Source organism: Cherax quadricarinatus, chromosome 30 (genome assembly GCF_038502225.1).
Source record: "Cherax quadricarinatus isolate ZL_2023a chromosome 30, ASM3850222v1, whole genome shotgun sequence".
Classification (NCBI taxonomy): Eukaryota; Metazoa; Arthropoda; class Malacostraca; order Decapoda; family Parastacidae; genus Cherax; species Cherax quadricarinatus.
In genome coordinates, this window is record NC_091321.1 from 14,829,060 (window position 1) to 14,849,985 (window position 20,926).

General features: G+C 38.8%; 2 protein-coding genes across 6 annotated transcripts in view; one reads left to right on the top strand and one right to left on the bottom strand.

The window, feature by feature from the left end:
• LOC128692666 (probable ATP-dependent RNA helicase DHX35) overlaps positions 1-1,276 on the top strand; it is a 37,450-nt gene extending 36,174 nt beyond the window's left edge. For all 5 annotated transcript variants that reach the window (XM_053781936.2, XM_053781940.2, XM_053781937.2 and 2 more), the window contains exon 14: positions 1,111-1,276. In XM_053781936.2, the coding sequence (XP_053637911.1) occupies positions 1,111-1,234 (124 nt within the window). In that variant the 3' untranslated portion in view covers positions 1,235-1,276. The remainder of the gene's footprint in view (positions 1-1,110) is intronic.
• The window catches only part of PDCD-5 (programmed cell death 5), a 22,909-nt gene continuing 3,232 nt past the window's right edge, over positions 1,250-20,926 (bottom strand). Inside the window, exons 2-4 of the mRNA XM_053781941.2 lie at positions 17,418-17,511; positions 14,930-15,093; positions 1,250-3,123 (exon numbers count right to left, since the gene is read on the bottom strand). Coding sequence (XP_053637916.1) covers positions 3,079-3,123; positions 14,930-15,093; positions 17,418-17,511 — 303 coding nt within the window. The 3' untranslated portion in view covers positions 1,250-3,078. The remainder of the gene's footprint in view (positions 3,124-14,929; positions 15,094-17,417; positions 17,512-20,926) is intronic.

A 20,926-nucleotide genomic window follows, 5' to 3' on the forward strand; every position in this document is an offset into this window, starting at 1 on the left:
TTAATTATAAGAATTCTAGCTTACATGAACTTTTGGATCAGCCTTTATGACTCCTAAGGGTTTAATGCTTTCCCATGAATACAGTAATAATAATAATAATAATAATAATAATAATGATTATTGTCAAATATTTCAGTGGCATTCAAGTACAGTATCTAGAATTAAAAGAGCACCTGGAACACTCAGGAAAATTGTTAAAGTGAATCATTAGCTCCTTGCATTTAAAAGCCAATTATTATCTATTAATGTAAAGTATTATGATATTATATATTCATTTTGTGGTTGTTATAATCCATATAGGTTTAACACGCACCTAAAAATTATGAATATGAAAACGACAAGCCTTAGAAAAAAAATGGATTTAGGGAAGGCATTTGGAAGAACTGGAGCAGACTATATAGACTGCATAGCCAGAGACTGAAAAATGGTTCTGGACTTAGAAGCAATTTTGTGTAACCCCTTTAGGTTTAGTGCTTTCCAAGAATATAATAATCCTTGACTCGCTGTCAATAATACACAATAGTCCTAAATCTAGATAGCCTCAGTATGGCCATAGTCCTGTCCGTCTTCCCCATGCATTAAAAAATGCTAGGCCGTAATGGGTCATACAGTGATGGTGAAGCTGTTAATACTTGTGGATTTAGTTTCCTCATGCAATATTGCTTCAATGGGGTAGTGCTAAATCTTAAGGCGTCATAGAGCCTGGGTAATGGGAAGCAATAAGATTCAGTTCGAGAAAGGGAATGGCAAGTCCAGTTTTTTTTGGATCAGGAGTCCCTCAGTAACATTGAACATTTCTCAAGGGTATCAAGGACTTTAGAACAGCCATCCATTTTGAACATTATAATTATTTTGGGGGGAGCACTAAACCCATAGGGATTATACAGCATGTGGGGGGGGGGATACACTCAGGGAATTTGAGTACAAATCAAATTACCTAGATCAAGAGCTTTTCACCAGCATCAAGGAACCTCTGAAGGGTTGAACATTATGAACCTGTTTTAGTTTTGCAAATTGTTGGTAAATATTCATATCTATCCACAGGTTATTTTTCTTGTTTATATTTAATGCAGGATCAGACTTGCTAAAACAAATTTTCTTTATTTTCAGGGTGTTATTCCATGAAGTGCTGCACACATCACAAATGTTTATGCGTGACTTGACAGTCATTGACCCAGCTTGGCTGCTAGAGCTTGCACCACATTTCTATGAAAAAAGGACTATGCAAAATTAATAAAACATACAAAACTGCAAATAAAAATTTTATTACACAGGATGGCACTTTGTTTTCATTAATAACAAAAAACAATGTTGAGAAAGGTACACTGCGAGATGGATAAGAGCATGGAAATTCTTCAGCTTTTAGTACGCATGGATAGGAACACGTACTGCCCCAAAACTATTTTCTTCAACGGAGGAGGCACCCACCATAATTGGAGACGTTCCAAGCCAAAATATTTTGTTTCTAATTCCCTTTATTGTTTTAATATAAAATATTGGTTTAAATAGTTTTTTTTTTTACTAAGTACCATTCACTTTGGCTTATAAAAAGTATTAAACACTTGATAATTAGTGTAACATGTTAAACAGAAAAGAAATATAATACAGTATACAATACAGATTTGTAAAGGCAGGCAGTAGCTGAACTGACTTAGTGTGGAAAGAGGGTAAATGGAGGGGTGTTGGCAAGCCTCTCACACTGACATTTCAACTATATAGGCATGTAAGCAGAAATGCTACCTTACCACCCTAAAAACCAACCTTATTTCTTATGCCCATTTCTTGACAAATCTTGACCAAACAAATGTGAGCCCATGTCATTAATTGGTTTCAAAGCTGTAAGTGTGTAACACTAAGTTGGGTACCTAGTGTATTATACAATCTGCTATGAATTGACACAATAATTAACATACTGTATTAAATATTTATATTCATTTGTAAAGAGTAATTTACACATGAGTAATTTTGGGGAAAAGTTGCAAGAACATAAGCAGTTGTGAGAGATTACCTATTAAACAAAGCTTTCAAACAAAACTAAATACTACAACCAAACATAAACATACATCCTCATCCAACAATGTATAACTTTTCACAGATAAGGCATATAAATGTGTACAAAAATGAAAAGTTATCACGATCTGCTTGCATCCATTCACAACATAAAAATGTAATACAAGAGGATTGAACATTCCAAGGCAAGCTACTCACAGAGCAGGCTGAAAATATAAGTATGTAAAGGCCACACATGAAGAGGCTTTGGGACAATCCCCTAACCTTAACATGGATGGACACTCAAAATATATAGTAATAAATATTCAAGTGGTTGCCACTTACTAAGGATAAAATGAGATGTATGCAAACAAACATTTCCAATTTGATACACAGTACTTAATACTACAAAAGCTTCAACTCTCGGGTCAAATGTCATTAACCAATTTTAACACAAGCTATCCCCAACGTGAACCAAACAAGATATGCTATGGTGCCATGTGTGAATGCACATACATTTTAAATTTCATCAGTTTGAATAAAAAAAAATTATACTGATATCCCTGTTTGGTTAAAAAATATTTCCACTATATCAATGCCTATGAAACTGATGCATCATTGGAATGCAAATATGTTAAAAGAGAAATGACAAAGGACCCATTATGACAGTTGGCTTATAATATTTACAGTTTATGCATAAATTTAATTAACAAGAATATTGTACACGCCTTCCCAAACTGTCAGGCTGGAAAATGCAAGTACTAAATGTAAAACATTCAAAATTCAGCTAAACTAGTTTTAAATCCCCAAAACGGTACCAATAATGAAAGACTAATGGCAATATTAAAAATGTCTGAATTTTAATTCACAATTATAAGATGTTACTTAAACTGCTGTAGCTATATTAACAGCCATCACATGTTAAATTCAAGGCTGTTGAGAAAAATATGCAGCTGTAAGTATTAAGTTATGCACCATGAAATCTTATAAATTATAAGTTTATATGCAACCAGGGAAATTAGGAAAGCAACTGCTTGCAGAAATTTATAGCACTAAATCAAAATTTTCAAAAAAACCTTCAGATACTGATTACCAGTCGTCGTCATCATCAAGAGCAGCCCGCCTACGGTCAAACTGTAAATAAATTATATCTATTATTATTATTATAATCACAAAGAATAAATAAATTATAAAAATTAAACTTCATTACCTAAACTCCTAAAATAAATATTTCACATTAAATCAGAAATAAAAATCCCTTGATGGCAGTTTTTCTTTGGGATATGTTGGGGAAAGGAAGAGGAACAGAAAAGAGGATATTAAGAGTGTTTGATGATTTTCAAATCACTAGCTGGGACTTTCCTCATCACAGTCACTGCAACCTGTGAAGACTACCCTATGGTCTACTGTAAATTTGCTCTGCATGGAGACTTAAATGTACAATACTTGTTTCTCCTTGTCTGGAAGTTGAGCCTGCCCTTGAAGCTACAGCTCTTTGGTGGGTGTACATAAGCAAAATGGGAGGTTTAACATTAGCACAGCGTGAATTAATCGGCTAATCGTACATTATCTCTGCAGGCTGGTGGTGAATTCCTTGCTGGCCTATTCAAGTATTTGCTGCCTAATCAGTTATGATCTGCTTTGTGGATTGTGATCCCCTTCAAATTGAGTTTGAGTAGCATTGATTAAGGTGGTGTTTAGCTTGCTGGCAGTTTGCAGAGCAAAATGGTAGTTGGGTAGGGTCAAACAAGCACTGAAGAGTATGCGCCCTTTTAGTCTTTGGCAGTTCCTCAGTGCTTTGTTGATTACTTACATATATTTTTCCACTATCTGTGAGGTCAATAGTATTAGTGGAACCTTTGCTTGTCAAAAAGGGTAGGGAGATAGAGATGAAGTTCTTATATCCTTGTTCATTATCGGTCGGATTCATCCTGCAACTCATCAGGCGAGGTACAAAACCTGCGAGTCTTCTCATTCTTAAAATTCCAACAACTGTCTCTATAAAACCTTTTGTGACAGGTCAGTCCAGTTTGTCTACCAATCTGCCCTCCTCTTACATGTTTGGGTAATTTAAATTTGCACTAAGTCCATTCACTGAACTCCATTTCAATTTCATTCTATTTTGCAATGTCATGGATAAAAATTTTTTGGGCTTCAGCCAAGAAGAGCCAGTGCAGTGTTCAATTACTTCATTTTGCACTTGCTGTAAGTTGGCCATGGGATTACTTTCCCCACACAGCATGACCAAATTTGAATTGTGTGTCATGCAAGTTGATAATCTCTCTAAACTGCCAAACATGTTAAGGTATTCTCTACACTCCAAGAGATGGCTAGCACACCTATCACTTGCAAGCTCAACGTCCAAAAAAATTTGAAAAGTAGGAGAGTAGTCTGTCCTCTTAGTTTTCATCATACAAACCTTTGAAAAGTGTGAAGGAAATATCTGCGGCCAGCTTGAGCTACAAGGCCTTTTCCCCTCCTCTTGGTGGCATGACCACAATCCAAAATAGCATTAAACTGCTACTCATTTCCATCGAGTCTATCTGGCAGGTAGCTGGTTAACAGTGAGGAAGTCGCTACCCACTTAGCAGCAAAGAATTTATTCCTGGCAGTTGGGCCACTCAGCAACTTACTGCAAGTTGGCCATCTCCCACCAAAACACGGTGACCAAAAAGAAAACAAATCCCCAAAAAGAAAAAAATTTCATCATTATTCAACACTTTCACCTCACTCATACATAATCACTGTTTTTGCAGAGGTGCTCAGAATACAACAGTTTAGAAGCATATACAGTGGAACCTCAAATATCGAACTTTCTTCGGTCCAGAAGGCTGTTCGAGTGCCTTTACCGAATGAATTTATTCCCATCAGGAATAATGTAAATTAGATTAGTCCATTTCAGACCCTCAAAAATACTTATAAAAGCACTTACAAAAATTATTTTTTTTTATTATCACACCGGCCGATTCCCACCAAGGCAGGGTGGCCCGAAAAAGAAAAACTTTCACCATCATTCACTCCATCACTGTCTTGCCAGAAGGGTGCTTTACACTACAGTTTTTAAACTGCAACATTAACACCCCTCCTTCAGAGTGCAGGCACTGTACTTCCCATCTCCAGGACTCAAGTCCGGCCTGCCGGTTTCCCTGAATCCCTTCATAAATGTTACTTTGCTCACACTCCAACAGCACGTCAAGTATTAAAAACCATTTGTCTCCAATCACTCCTATCAAACACGCTCACGCATGCCTGCTGGAAGTCCAAGCCCCTCGCACACAAAACCTCCTTTACCCCCTCCCTCCAACCCTTCCTAGGCCGACCCCTACCCCGCCTTCCTTCCACTACAGACTGATACACTCTTGAAGTCATTCTGTTTCGCTCCATTCTCTCTACATGTCCGAACCACCTCAACAACCCTTCCTCAGCCCTCTGGACAACAGTTTTGGTAATCCCGCACCTCCTCCTAACTTCCAAACTACGAATTCTCTGCATTATATTCACACCACACATTGCCCTCAGACATGACATCTCCACTGCCTCCAGCCTTCTCCTCGCTGCAACATTCATCACCCACGCTTCACACCCATATAAGAGCGTTGGTAAAACTATACTCTCATACATTCCCCTCTTTGCCTCCAAGGACAAAGTTCTTTGTCTCCACAGACTCCTAAGTGCACCACTCACTCTTTTTCCCTCATCAATTCTATGATTCACCTCATCTTTCATAGACCCATCCGCTGACACGTCCACTCCCAAATATCTGAATACGTTCACCTCCTCCATACTCTCTCCCTCCAATCTGATATTCAATCTTTCATCACCTAATCTTTTTGTTATCCTCATAACCTTACTCTTTCCTGTATTCACCTTTAATTTTCTTCTTTTGCACACCCTACCAAATTCATCCACCAATCTCTGCAACTTCTCTTCAGAATCTCCCAAGAGCACAGTGTCATCAGCAAAGAGCAGCTGTGACAACTCCCACTTTGTGTGTGATTCTTTATCTTTTAACTCCACGCCTCTTGCCAAGACCCTCGCATTTACTTCTCTTACAACCCCATCTATAAATATATTAAACAACCACGGTGACATCACACATCCTTGTCTAAGGCCTACTTTTACTGGGAAAAAATTTCCCTCTTTCCTACATACTCTAACTTGAGCCTCACTATCCTCGTAAAAACTCTTCACTGCTTTCAGTAACCTACCTCCTACACCATACACTTGCAACATCTGCCACATTGCCCCCCTATCCACCCTGTCATACGCCTTTTCCAAATCCATAAATGCCACAAAGACCTCTTTAGCCTTATCTAAATACTGTTCACTTATATGTTTCACTGTAAACACCTGGTCCACACACCCCCTACCTTTCCTGAAGCCTCCTTGTTCATCTGCTATCCTATTCTCCGTCTTACTCTTAATTCTTTCAATTATAACTCTACCATACACTTTACCAGGTACACTCAACAGACTTATCCCCCTATAATTTTTGCACTCTCTTTTATCCCCTTTGCCTTTATACAAAGGAACTATGCATGCTCTCTGCCAATCCCTAGGTACCTTACCCTCTTCCATACATTTATTAAATAATTGCACCAACCACTCCAAAACTATATCCCCACCTGCTTTTAACATTTCTATCTTTATCCCATCAATCCCGGCTGCCTTACCCCCTTTCATTTTACCTACTGCCTCACGAACTTCCCCCACACTCACAACTGGCTCTTCCTCACTCCTACAAGATGTTATTCCTCCTTGCCCTATACACGAAATCACAGCTTCCCTATCTTCATCAACATTTAACAATGCCTCAAAATATTCCTTCCATCTTCCCAATACCTCTAACTCTCCATTTAATAACTCTCCTCTCCTATTTTTAACTGACAAATCCATTTGTTCTCTAGGCTTTCTTAACTTGTTAATCTCACTCCAAAACTTTTTCTTATTTTCAACAAAATTTGTTGATAACATCTCACCCACTCTCTCATTTGCTCTCTTTTTACATTGCTTCACCACTCTCTTAACTTCTCTCTTTTTCTCCATATACTCTTCCCTCCTTGCATCACTTCTACTTTGTAAAAACTTCTCATATGCTAACTTTTTCTCCCTTACTACTCTCTTTACATCATCATTCCACCAATCGCTCCTCTTCCCTCCTGCACCCACTTTCCTGTAACCACAAACTTCTGCTGAACACTCTAACACTACATTTTTAAACCTACCCCATACCTCTTCGACCCCATTGCCTATGCTCTCATTAGCCCATCTATCCTCCAATAGCTGTTTATATCTTACCCTAACTGCCTCCTCTTTTAGTTTATAAACCTTCACCTCTCTCTTCCCTGATGCTTCTATTCTCCTTGTATCCCATCTACCTTTTACTCTCAGTGTAGCTACAACTAGAAAGTGATCTGATATATCTGTGGCCCCTCTATAAACATGTACATCCTGAAGTCTACTCAACAGTCTTTTATCTACCAATACATAATCCAACAAACTACTGTCATTTCGCCCTACATCATATCGTGTATACTTATTTATCCTCTTTTTCTTAAAATATGTATTACCTATAACTAAACCCCTTTCTATACAAAGTTCAATCAAAGGGCTCCCATTTTCATTTACACCTGGCACCCCAAACTTACCTACCACACCCTCTCTAAAAGTTTCTCCTACTTTAGCATTCAAGTCCCCTACCACAATTACTCTCTCACTTGGTTCAAAGGCTCCTATACATTCACTTAACATCTCCCAAAATCTCTCTCTCTCCTCTGCATTCCTCTCTTCTCCAGGTGCATACACGCTTATTATGACCCACTTCTCGCATCCAACCTTTACTTTAATCCACATAATTCTTGAATTTACACATTCATATTCTCTTTTCTCCTTCCATAACTGATCATTTAACATTACTGCTACCCCTTCCTTTGCTCTAACTCTCTCAGATACTCCAGATTTAATCCCATTTATTTCCCCCCACTGAAACTCTCCTACCCCCTTCAGCTTTGTTTCGCTTAGGGCCAGGACATCCAACTTTTTTTTCATTCATAACATCAGCAATCATCTGTTTCTTGTCATCCGCACTACATCCACGCACATTTAAGCAACCCAGTTTTATAAAGTTTTTCTTCTTCTCTTTTTTAGTAATTGTATACAGGAGAAGGGGTTACTAGCCCATTGCTCCCGGCATTTTAGTCGCCTCATACGACACGCATGGCTTACGGAGGAAAGATTCTTTTCCACTTCCCCATGGTCGTGTTGGGAGCAATTCGATTTTTGAGGTTCCACTGTACATATAAAGATACACAACATACCCCTCCAAACTGCCAATATCCCAAATCCCTCCTTTAAAGTGCAGGCATTGTACTTCCCATTTCCAGGACTCAAGTCCAGCTATATAAAAATAACTGGTTTCCCTGAATCCCTTCACTAAATATTACCCTGCTCACACTCCAACAGCTCGTCAGGTCCAAAACACCATTTGTCTCCATTCACTCCTATCCAACACACTCATGCATGCTTTCTGGAATTCCAAGCCCCTCGCCCACAAAACCTCCTTTACCCCCTCCCTCCAACCTTTTCGAGGATGACCCCTACCCCGCTCTCCATGTCATTCTACTTTGATCCATTCTCTCTGAATGACCAAACCACCTCAACAACCCCTCTTCAGCCCTCTGACTAATACTTTTATTAACTCCACACCTTCTCCTAATTTCTACACTCCAAATTTTCTGCATAATATTTACACCACACATTGCCCTAGAAAGGACATCTCCACTACCTCCAACCATCTCCTCGCTGCAGTATTTACAACCCAAGCTTCACCCATATAAGTGTGTTGGTACCACTATACTTTCACACATTCCCTTCTTTGCCTCCATAGATAATGTTTTTTTGTCTCCACATATACCTCAATGCACCACTCACCTTTTTTTCTTCATCAATTCTATGATTAACCTCATCCTTCATAAATCCATCTGCTGACACGTCAACTCCCAAATATCTGAAAACATTCACTTCTTCCATACTCCTCCTCCCCAATTTGATATCCAATTTTTCTTTTATCTAAATCATTTGATACCCTCATCACCTTATGTTCACTTTCAATGTTCTACCTTTACACATTCTCCCAAACTCGTCCACTAACCTTGGCAATTTTTCTTTAGAATCTCCCATAAGCAGAGTATCATCAGCAAAAAGTAACTGTGTCTATTCCCATTTTGTATTTGATTCCCCATAATTTAATCCCACCCCTCTCCCGAACACCCTAGCATTTACTTCTTTTACAACCCCATCTACAAATATATTAAACAACCATGGTGACATTACACATCCCTGTCTAAGACCTACTTTTACCGGGAAGTAGTCTCCCTCTCTTCTACACACCCTAACCTGAGCCTCGCTATCCTCATAAAAACTCTTTACAGCATTTAGTAACTTACTACCTATTCCATATACTTGCAACATCTGCCACATTGCTCCCCTATCCACTCTATCATATGCCTTTCCTAAATCCATAAATGCAATGAAAACTTCCCTACCTTTATCTAAATACTGTTCACTTATATACATCAATGTAAACACTTGATCTACACATCCCCTACCCACTCTAAAACCATCTTGCTCATCCACTATCCTACATTCTGTCTTACCTCTAATTCTTTCAATAATAACCTTACCATACACTTTTTCTGGTATACTCATTAAACTAATTTCCCTATAATTTTTACAATCTCTTTTGTCCCCCTTCCCTTTATATAAAGGAACTATACATGATCTCTGCCAATCCCTAGGTACCTTCCCCTCTTTCATACATTTTTTTTTTTTTCAACAAGTTGGTCGTCTCCCACCGAGGCAGGGTGACCCAAAAAACAAAGAAAATCCCCAAAAAGAAAATACTTTCATCATCATTCAACACTTTCACCACACTCACACATTATCACTGCTTTTGCAGAGGTGCTCAGAATACAACAGTTTAGAAGCATATACGTATAAAGATACACAACATATCCCCCCAAACTGCCAATATCCCAAACCCCTCCTTTAAAGTGCAGGCATTGTACTTCCCATTTCCAGGACTCAAGTCCGACTATATGAAAATAACCGGTTTCCCTGAAATCCCTTCACTAAATATTACCCTGCTCACACTCCAACAGATCGTCAGGTCCCAAGTATCATTCGTCTCCATTCACTCCTATCTAACACGCTCATGCACGCTTGCTGGAAGTCCAAGCCCCTCGCCCACAAAACCTCCTTTGCCCCCTCTTTCCAACCCTTTCGAGGACGACCCCTACCCCTCTTTCCTTCCCCTATAGATTTATATGCTTTCCATGTCATTCTACTTTGATCCATTCTCTCCAAATGACCAAACCACCTCAACAACCCCTCTTCTGCCCTTTGACTAATGCTTTTATTAACTCCACACCTTCTCCTAATTTCCAAACTCCGAATTTTCTGCATAATATTTACACCACACATTGCCCTTAGACAGGACATCTCCACTGCCTCCATCTCCTTGCTGCTGCATTTACCACCCAAGCTTCACATCCATATAAGAGTGTTGGTACTACTATACTTTCATACATTCCCTTCTTTGCCTCCATAAATAATGTTTTTTGACTCCACATGTACCTCAATGCACCACTCACCTTTTTTCCCTCATCAATTCTATGATTAGCCTCATCCTTCATAAATCCATCTGCCGACACTTCAACTCCCAAGTATCTGAAAACATTCACTTCTTCCATACTCCTCCTCCCCAATTTGATATCCCATTTTTCTTTATCTAAATCATTTGATACCCTCATCACCTTACTCTTTTCTATGTTCACTTTCAACTTTCTACCTTTACACACATTCTCAAACTCATCCACTAACCTTTGCAATTTTTCTTTAGAATCTCCCATAAGCACAGTATCATCAGCAAAAAGTATCTGTGTCAATTCCCATTTTGAATTTGATTCCCCATAATTTAATCCCACCCCTCTCCCGAACACCCTAGCATTTACTTCTTTTACAACCCCATCTATAAATATATTAAACAACCATGGTGACATTACACATCCCTGTCTAAGACCTACTTTTACCGGGAAGTATTCTCCCTTTCTTCTACATACCCTAACTTGAGCCTCACTATCCTCATAAAAGCTCTTTAAAGCATTTAGTAACTTACCACCTATTCCATATACTTGCAACATCTGCCACATTGCTCCTCTATCCACTCTATCATATGCCTTTTCTAAATCCATAAATGCAATAAAAACTTCCCTACCTTTATCTAAATACTGTTCACATATATGCTTCAATGTAAACACTTTATCTACACATCCCCTACCCACTCTGAAGCCTCCCTGCTCATCCGCAATCCTACATTCTGTCTTACCTCTAATTCTTTCAATTATAACCCTACCGTATACTTTTCCTGGTATACTCAGTAAACTTATTCCTCTATAATTTTTACAATCTCTTTTGTCCCCTTTCCCTTTATATAAAGGGACTATACATGCTCTCCGCCAATCCCTAGGTACCTTCCCCTCTTTCATACATTTATTAAACAAAAGTACCAACCACTCCAACACTATATCCCCCCCTGCTTTTAACATTTCTGTCATGATCCCATCAGTTCCAGCTGCTTTACCCCCTTTCATTCTATGTAATGCCTCACGTACCTCCACCACACTTACATTCTGCTCTTCTTCACTCCTAAAAGATGGTATACCTCCCTGGCCAGTGCATGAAATTACCGCCTCCCTTTCTTCCTCAACATTTAAAAGTTCCTCAAAATATTCTCGCCATCTACCTAATACCTCCCTCTCCCCTTCTACTAACTCCCCTACTCTGTTTTTAACGGACAAATCCATACTTTCCCTAGGCTTTCTTAACTTGTTTAACTCACTCCAAAATTTTTTCTTATTTTCATACATTTATTAAACAAAAATACCAACCACTCTAACACTATATCTTCCCCCCTGCTTTTAACATTTCTGTCATGATCTCGTCAGTTCCATCTGTTTAACCCCCTTTCATTCTACGTAATGCCTCAGGCACCTCCCCCACACTCACATCCTGCTCTTCTTCAATCCTAAAAGGTTGTACACCTCCCTGGCCATTGCATGAAATTACCGCCTCCCTTTCTTCGTCGACATTTAAAAGTTCCTTAAAATATTTCCGCCATCTGCCCAATACCTCCATCTCCCCTTCTACTAATTCCCCTACTCTGTTTTTAACTCACAAATCCATTCGTTCTCTAGGCTTTCTTAACTTGTTTAACTCCAAAATTTTTTTCTTATTTTCATTAAAATTTCTTAACAGTGCCTCTCCCACTCTATCATTTGCTCTCCTCTTGCACTCTCACCACTCTCTTCACCATTCTTTTACTCTTCATATACTCTGGTCTTCTTATAACACTTCTGCTTTGTAAAAACCTCTCATAAGCTACCTTTTCCTCTTTTATCACACCCTTTACTTCATCATTCCACCAATCACTCCTCTTTCCTCCTGTACCCACCCTCCTATAACCACAAACTTCTGCCCCACATTCTAATACTGCGTATTTAAAACTATTCCAACCCTCCCACTACTCATACTTGCACTAGCCCACCTTTCTGCCAATACGTATTTGCTTATATTTCACCCGAACTTCCTCCTCCCTTAGTTTATACACTTTCACCTCTCTCTTACTTGTTGTTGCCATTTTCTTTTTGTCCCATCTACCTCTTAATCTAACTGTAGCTACAACTAAATAATGATCCGATATATCAGTTGCCCCTCTATAAACATGTACATCCTGGAGCCTACCCATCAACCTTTTATCCACCAATACATAATCTAACAAACTACTTTCATTACGTGCTTCTATCATACCCTGTATATTTATTTATCCTCTTTTTCATAAAATATGTATTACTTATTACCAAACCTCTTTCTACACATAGCTCAATTAAAGGCTCCCCATTTTCATTTACCCCTGGCACCCCAAATTTACCTACTACTCCCTCCACAACATTTTTACCCACTTTAGCATAGAAATCCCCAACCACAAGTACTCTCACACTTGGTTCAAAACTCCCCATGCATTCACTCAACACTTCCAAAATCTCTCTCTCTCTTCTCTACACTTCTCTTCTCCAGGTGCATATAACCTTACTATAACCCACTTTTCACATCCAACCTTTATTTTACTCCGCATAATCTTTGAATACATTTATATTCCCTCTTTTCCTACCATAGTTTATCCTTTAACGTTATTGCTACTCCTTCTTTAGCTCTAACTATTTGAAATGCCTGACCTAATCCCATTTATTTCTTTCCACTGAAACTCTCCCACCCCCTTTAGCTTTGTTTCACTTAAAACAAGGACATCCAGCTTCTTCTCATTCGTAACATCCACAATCATCTCCTCCTTATCATTTGCACAACATCCATGCACATTCAGACATCCCACTCTGACAATTTTCTTCTTATTCTTTTTAGTAATCATTACAGGAAAAAGGGTTACTAGCCCATTGTTCCGGGCATTTTAGTTGACTTTTACAACACACATGGCTTACAGAGGAAAGATTCTTATTCCACTTCGCCATGGATATAAAAGGAAAAGTATTAAGAACAAGAACTATTAACCCTTAAACTGTCCAAACGTAGATCTACTTTTTTCAACATTTGAAAGTATGTAAAAAAATGCAGATCATCTTTTTGTTTGTTTTACATTTGAAAATGTGTAAAAAAAAACTTTGATCCATGTTTTTTTTGGTTATATTTGAAAATATGTAAAAAAACATAGATCTACTTCATCCTTCATAAATCCATCCGCCGACACGTCAACTCCCAAGTATCTGAAAACATTCACATCTTCCATACTCCTCCTCCCCAATCTGATATCCAATTTTTCTTTATCTAAATTATTTGATACCCTCATCACCTTACTCTTTTCTATGTTCACTTTCAACTTTCTACCTTTACACACATTCCCAAACTCATCCACTAACCTTTGCAATTTTTCTTTAGAATCTCCCATAAGCACAGTATCATCAGCAAAAAGTAACTGTGTCAATTCCCATTTTAAATTTGATTCCTCAAAATTTAATCCCACCCCTCTCCCGAACACCCTAGCATTTACTTCCTTTACAACCCCATCTATAAATATATTAAACAACCATGGTGACATTACACATCCCTGTCTAAGACCTACTTTTACCGGGAAGTAGTCTCCCTCTCTTCTACACACCCTAACCTGAGCCTCACTATCCTCATAAAAACTCTTTACAGCATTTAATAACTTACCACCTATTCCATATACTTGCAACATCTGCCACATTGCTCCTCTATCCACTCTATCATATGCCTTTTCTAAATCCATAAATGCAATAAAAACTTCCCTACCTTTATCTAAATACGGTTCACATATATGCTTCAATGTAAACACTTGATCTATCCACACATCCCCTACCCACTCTGAAACCTCCTTGCTCATCCGCAATCCTACATTCTGTCTTACCTCTAATTCTTTCAATTATAACCCTACAGTACACTTTTCCTGGTATACTCAGTAAACTTATTCCTTGATAATTTTTACAATCTCTTTTGTCCCCTTTCCCTTTATATAAAGGGACTATACATGCTCTCCGCCAATCCCTAGGTACTAACTAAACGTGTACATGTATGTGTAGTGTGACCTAAGTGTAAGCAGAAATAGCAGGACGTACCTTGCATATTTATGAGACAGACAAAAGACACCAGCAATCCTACCATCATGTAAAATAATTACAGGCTTTCATTTTACACTCACTTGGCAGGACGGTAGTACCTCCCTGGGTGGTTGCTGTCTATCAACCTACTACTATAAGAGCATTGTAACAAAAAAATCACACTATACTCAAGACATAAAACTAAATACACACTATTAAATATACTCTGAACTTTAATAAAAGTGTCCACTAACCTTAACTGTAGTTGTTTTTTGAGTCTGAGCATTGACTCTTTCCACAAGTGCAATGAGATCATTTTCTGACAGTTTACTACCAATTTGTCCTGAAGTTGCCATCTGAACAATAACAGATTCCATTTGTTTTCCTTTCTCTGGCTTTGCAACCATGATTGTGTTTACTGTTAATAAAAATATGACATGTAAAAATTATATACATATTGAGAATATATACGTACACACATGCACAATTATATACAGTGTATATTTTTATGGGAAGTACAATGCCTGCACTTTAAAGGAGGGGTTTGGGATATTGGCAGTTTGGAGGGGTATGTTATATATGCTTCTAAACTGTTGTATCTGGGTACCTCTGCAAAAACAGTATGTGTGAGTGAGGTGAAAGTGATGAATGATGATGAATGTATTTTCTTTTTGGGGATTTCTTTCTTTCTGGATCACCCTGCCTCGGTGGGAGATGGCCGACTTGTTGAAGAAAAAAATATATACCTCAATAGCTATCTCCTGCTAGGCAAAGTGACCCAAAGAAAACACATTCACCATCAATTCACCATCACTGATTCAATTGCTGTCTTTCCATGTGTGCTGACATTAAAATACAAGTTACCTTTCAACTGCAATATCCCCATCCCCCTGTCAGAGTGCAGGATTCAAAGTCTGGCTAACCAGTTTCCCTGAATCCCTTCATAAAGGAAAGACAAATTCATGGTGCCTCAACTTGCTCAGCCACACCACCACATAACTGTGGACAGCCAGCCAAAGCTAACTGTTGGTTCCCACAGCTACCCACACTGCATATTAATATCCATAATAATTGTGTGTTAACCCTTTCAGGGTTCAAGGCCAAAATCTGAAGTGGTGCCCCAGTGTCCAAGAATTTAAAAAAAAAAAAAAATGTTATTTTTTCTTATGAAATGGTAGAGAATCTTTTTGTGAAACTAATAATAAAACAAAAAGTACGAAATTTGATGGAAAATTGATGAAATTGTCCTCTCACGAATTTTGACAAGTCAGCGATATTTACAAATCGGCGATTTTGCCGACTTTGACTGCCATTTTAGGCCAATTACATTATTCCAGTCAACCAAATTCTTAGCTATTTCACTAGTATTACTTCTATTCTATCGATTGAGCACAAGAAATCGCCAAGTCAACTGTTTCAACTACAAAATAAAGTGATCGGAAATTGGTAATTTGGCAAATTTAACACAAAGTTCAAAATATTCCAATTTCAAAATAGGGTCCAGAATAAACATGTAGATGGCCTGTACTGTCTGCACAGACAGCCCATGCTGTCTGCCAGCTTAGTTCATATTTCATGCCATGCTGGTGCTGCCACCTATAGGCGTTGCCACTTCAGCCTGCCTGCCCTTGCCTCACTCTCACTCACACAGCGGCCTAGCAGGAAGACACAAGGCCTACTCCTAGCTCTCTCTCGTGGGATGGCGATCTCGGGCCATGGGCACAACACAAGCCTGTGTACCCACCACGACATTATCAATAAAGTAAGAAGCCTCTGAAGACGTTTATCATTTACCACCCGCTACCAGAACGCCAAATAATCCTTTTATAAACAATGTAGGTATTCGTGGCACTAAACTAACATTTCCTCCGTTCATTAGTTACGTTTTGAGGCTTTACAAATAAATTCCATTTTGATTTTTTATTCACAATGAATTTTTATTCACACCAAAAAATAGAAGATTTACTGTTATGCAATATTGTAATAATTGTATAAATATCATCACCACATTTGTGAATGTATATTAGACCCACCAGCTGGTGTGTATTAGACGTGTGAGGTCGTTTGTTTACTCTTGAACATCGGCAAAAATTTAACATTTCCGCTACTTTGAGCTCAATTTCAAGCCATTTCCAGTGCTAAAACCAATCAAAATCATCTCTATTTCTGTAATATATCTTCCATTCTATCAAATGAACCAAGAAATCGTAAATACAACTATAAAGAACATACAAAAAAACACTGCAAATTCGCTGTTTTATTCGAAAATCATGGTCTCGATTTTTTTTTCTCATTATACACAGTGTGCTGCAGGATTTGTTTTATGTGGTGCACACATACCACATAGATGTATTCTCTCATATCTAGGCCCAAATTTACCACTCACAGTTTATCAGAGTGAGCTGAGCTCATGGCGTAGATCTACGGTTTGGACCCTGAACGTAAAGCCGTAGATCTACGGGACGGACCCTGAAAGGGTTAATTGTACATAAAAATCAGTTGCATTTCTTTTAAATCTTTAATTTCTCTATGATTTCCAGCAAATAATACACTGATTGCATTCACTGTATTACGGAAAATTTGGAAAAATGTTGACCATTTTGATTCTAACATTAATAAGCTTTATACCATAGAGAATTAATTAAATTTGATGATACTTTTTTCTGCAAATGTGAACCTCTGAATTGCTTACAAATGTTTAAATCCCAGGAAAGGATAAAGTTAACACTCAAATATACATACGTCTTGCTCTAGCTTGCTGATCTAACACCTGATTTAGAAGACTGTTGATTGCTTGCTGTTGCTGCTGCATCATCTCCTGCTTTTGCTGTTGGCCCTGTAATGTAGGTCCCTAAATTCAACACAATTTGAAAAAAAAAAAAAAAAATTAAATAGTAATACAATGGATACTTGGATACTCATAATTTCTGCGGGTTATGTTCTGGAAAACTGCACTACTAGTGATTTCTGCAACTTAAGGACTGAAAAATGTATGGAAAAATCAGGTTGAATTCATCATATCTCCAAGAGAACTATAATAAATTTCTCTAATATCAAAAACGAATTTTTTCTTGTTCAATACTGTCAATGATGATTATCTGTGAAATACCAGACAGTTAAATAGAAAGTACATTAGCAAACAAATAATGTATAGTAATGCTATGAGTAGTAGGTTGGTAGACAGCAACCACCCAGGGAAGTACTACCGTCCTGCCAGATGACTGTGAAACAGAAACCTGTAACTGTTTTGCATGATGGTAGGATTGCTGGTGTCTTTCTGTCTCAAACACGCTAGATAACAGGGATATCTTGCTACTCCTACTTACACTTTGGTCACACTTCACAGACACGCACATGCATGCATGCATGCATGCATGCATATACAGTGGACCCCCGCATACCGTTGGCCTTACATAACGTTAAATCCGCATACCGCTACATTTTATCGCCAAGATTTTGCCTCGCATACCGCTAAAAAACCCGCTCAACGCTGTTCGTCTGAGACGCGTCTATGTGCGGCCTGAGCCACGCTCACATGTTCCGCCGGTGGCATTGTTTACCAGCCAGCCTCCGTGGTAACATCCAAGCATACAATCGGAACATTTCGTATTATTACAGTGTTTTTGGTGATTTTTATCTGCAAAATAAGTGACCATGGGCCCCAAGAAAGCTTCTAGTGCCAACCCTACAGCAATAAGGGTGAGAATTAATATAGAGATGAAGAAAAAGATCATTGATAAGTATGAAAGTGGAGTGCGTGTCTCCGAGCTGGCCAGGTTGTATAATAAACCCCAATCAACCATCGCTACTATTGGTGGTACAGCTGCTGCTGTACCACCATCAGCTGCTGCTGCTGCTGCACTGTCAGCTGCTGCTGCTGCTGCTGTAGCACCGTCAGCTGCTGCTGCTGCACCACCGTCAGCTGCTGCTGCTGCTGTACCACCGTCAGCTGCTGCTGTAGTACCGTCTGCTGCTGCTGTAGCATCGTCTGCTGCTGCTGTAGCATCGTCTGCAGCTGCTGCAGCATCGTCTGCTGCTGCTGTAGCACTGTCAGCTGCTGCTGCTGTTGTACCACCGTCAGCTGCTGCTGCTGCTGTAGTACCGTCTGCTGCTGCTGTAGCATCGTCTGCTGCTGCTGTTGTACCACCGTCAGCTGCTGCTGCTGCTGTAGTACCGTCTGTTGCTGCTGTAGCATCATCTGCTGCTGCTGTAGCATCGTCTGCTGCTGCTGTACCACCGTCAGCTGCTGCTGCTGTTGTACCACCGTCAACTGCTGCTGTTGCTGCTGTAGTACCGTCTGTTGCTGCTGTAGCATCGTCTGCTGCTGCTGTAGCATCGTCTGCTGCTGCTGTACCACCATCAGCTGCTGCTGCTGTTGTACCACCGTCAGCTGCTGCTGCTGTAGTACCGTCTGCTGCTGCTGTAGTACCGTCTGCTGCTGCTGTAGCACTGTCAGCTGCTGCTGCTGTAGCACTGTTGTTGGTGTGGCTTATTGAGAATACCAAGAAACAATTAACCCCAGAGGATTTGCCACCCAGGATAACCCAAAAAAGTCAGTGTCATCGAAGACTGTAACTTATTTCCATTGGGGTCCTTAATCTTGTCTCCCAGGATGCAACCCACACCAGTCCACTAAAACCCAGGTGAACAGGGAAAAATGCCTGGAACTAGTGCTCATATTGGTGAATTTAAAGCCAGCAAAGGTTGGTTTGAGAGATTTAAGAATCGTAGTGGCATACACAGTGTGATAAGGCCTGTTCTGGAAGAAAATGCCAAACAGGACCTACAGTACTCAGGAGGAAAAGGCACTCCCAGGACAGTGTCTCATCAGTCATTGCTGCATCTTCAATAAAGGTAAGTGTCATTTATTCTTCATTTAGTAGAGTAGTACATGCACAATATATATTGTGCATGTACTACTCTACTATTGTGCATGTATCCTTCTCTTTGTGTGTAGGAAAATGTATATTTCATGTGGTAAATTTTTTTTTTCATACTTTTGGGTGTCTTGCACGGATTAATTTGATTTCCATTATTTCTTATGGGGAAAATTCATTCGCATAACGATAATTTCGCATAACAATGAGCTCTCTTGCACGGATTAATATCGCTATGCGGGGGTCCACTGTATATATATATATATTATATATATATATATATATATATATATATATATATATATATATATATATATAAAATATATATATATATATATATATATATATATATATATATATATATATATATATATATATATAAATATATATATATATATATATATAAATATATATATATATATATAAATATATATATATATAAATATATATAAATATAAATATATATATATATAAATATATATATATATATTTTTTTTTCTTTTTTTTTCAACAAGTCGGCCGTCTCCCACCGAGGCAGGGTGACCCAAAAAAGAAAGAAAATCCCCAAAAAGGAAATACTTTCATCATCATTCAACACCTTCACCACACTCGCACATTATCACTGCTTTTGCAGAGGTGCTCAGAATACAACAGTTTAGAAGCATATACGTATAAAGATACACAACATATCCCTCCAAACTGCCAATATCCCAAACCCCTCCTTTAAAGTGCAGGCATTGTACTTCCCATTTCCAGGACTCAAGTCCGACTATATGAAAATAACCGGTTTCCCTGAATCCCTTCAGTAAATATTACCCTGCTCACACTCCAACAGAACGTCAGGTCCCAAGTATCATTCGTCTCCATTCACTCCTATCTAACACGCTCATGCACGCTTGCTGGAAGTCCAAGCCCCTCGCCCACAAAACCTCCTTTACCCCCTCTTTCCAACCCTTTCGAGGACGAGCCCTACCCCTCTTTCCTTCCCCTATAGATTTATATGCTTTCCATGTCATTCTACTTTGATCCATTCTCTCTAAATGACCAAACCACCTCAACAACCCCTCTTCTGCCCTCTGACTAATACTTTTATTAACTCCACACCTTCTCCTAATTTCCACACTCCGAATTTTCTGCATAATATTTACACCACACATTGCCCTTAGACAGGACATCTCCACTGCCTCCAACCGTCTCCTCGCTGCTGCATTTACCACCAAAGCTTCACATCCATATAAGAGTGTTGGTACTACTATACTTTCATACATTCCCTTCTTTGCCTCCATAGATAACGTTTTTTGACTCCACATATACCTCAACGCACCACTCACCTTTTTTCCCTCATCAATTCTATGATTAATCTCATCCTTCATA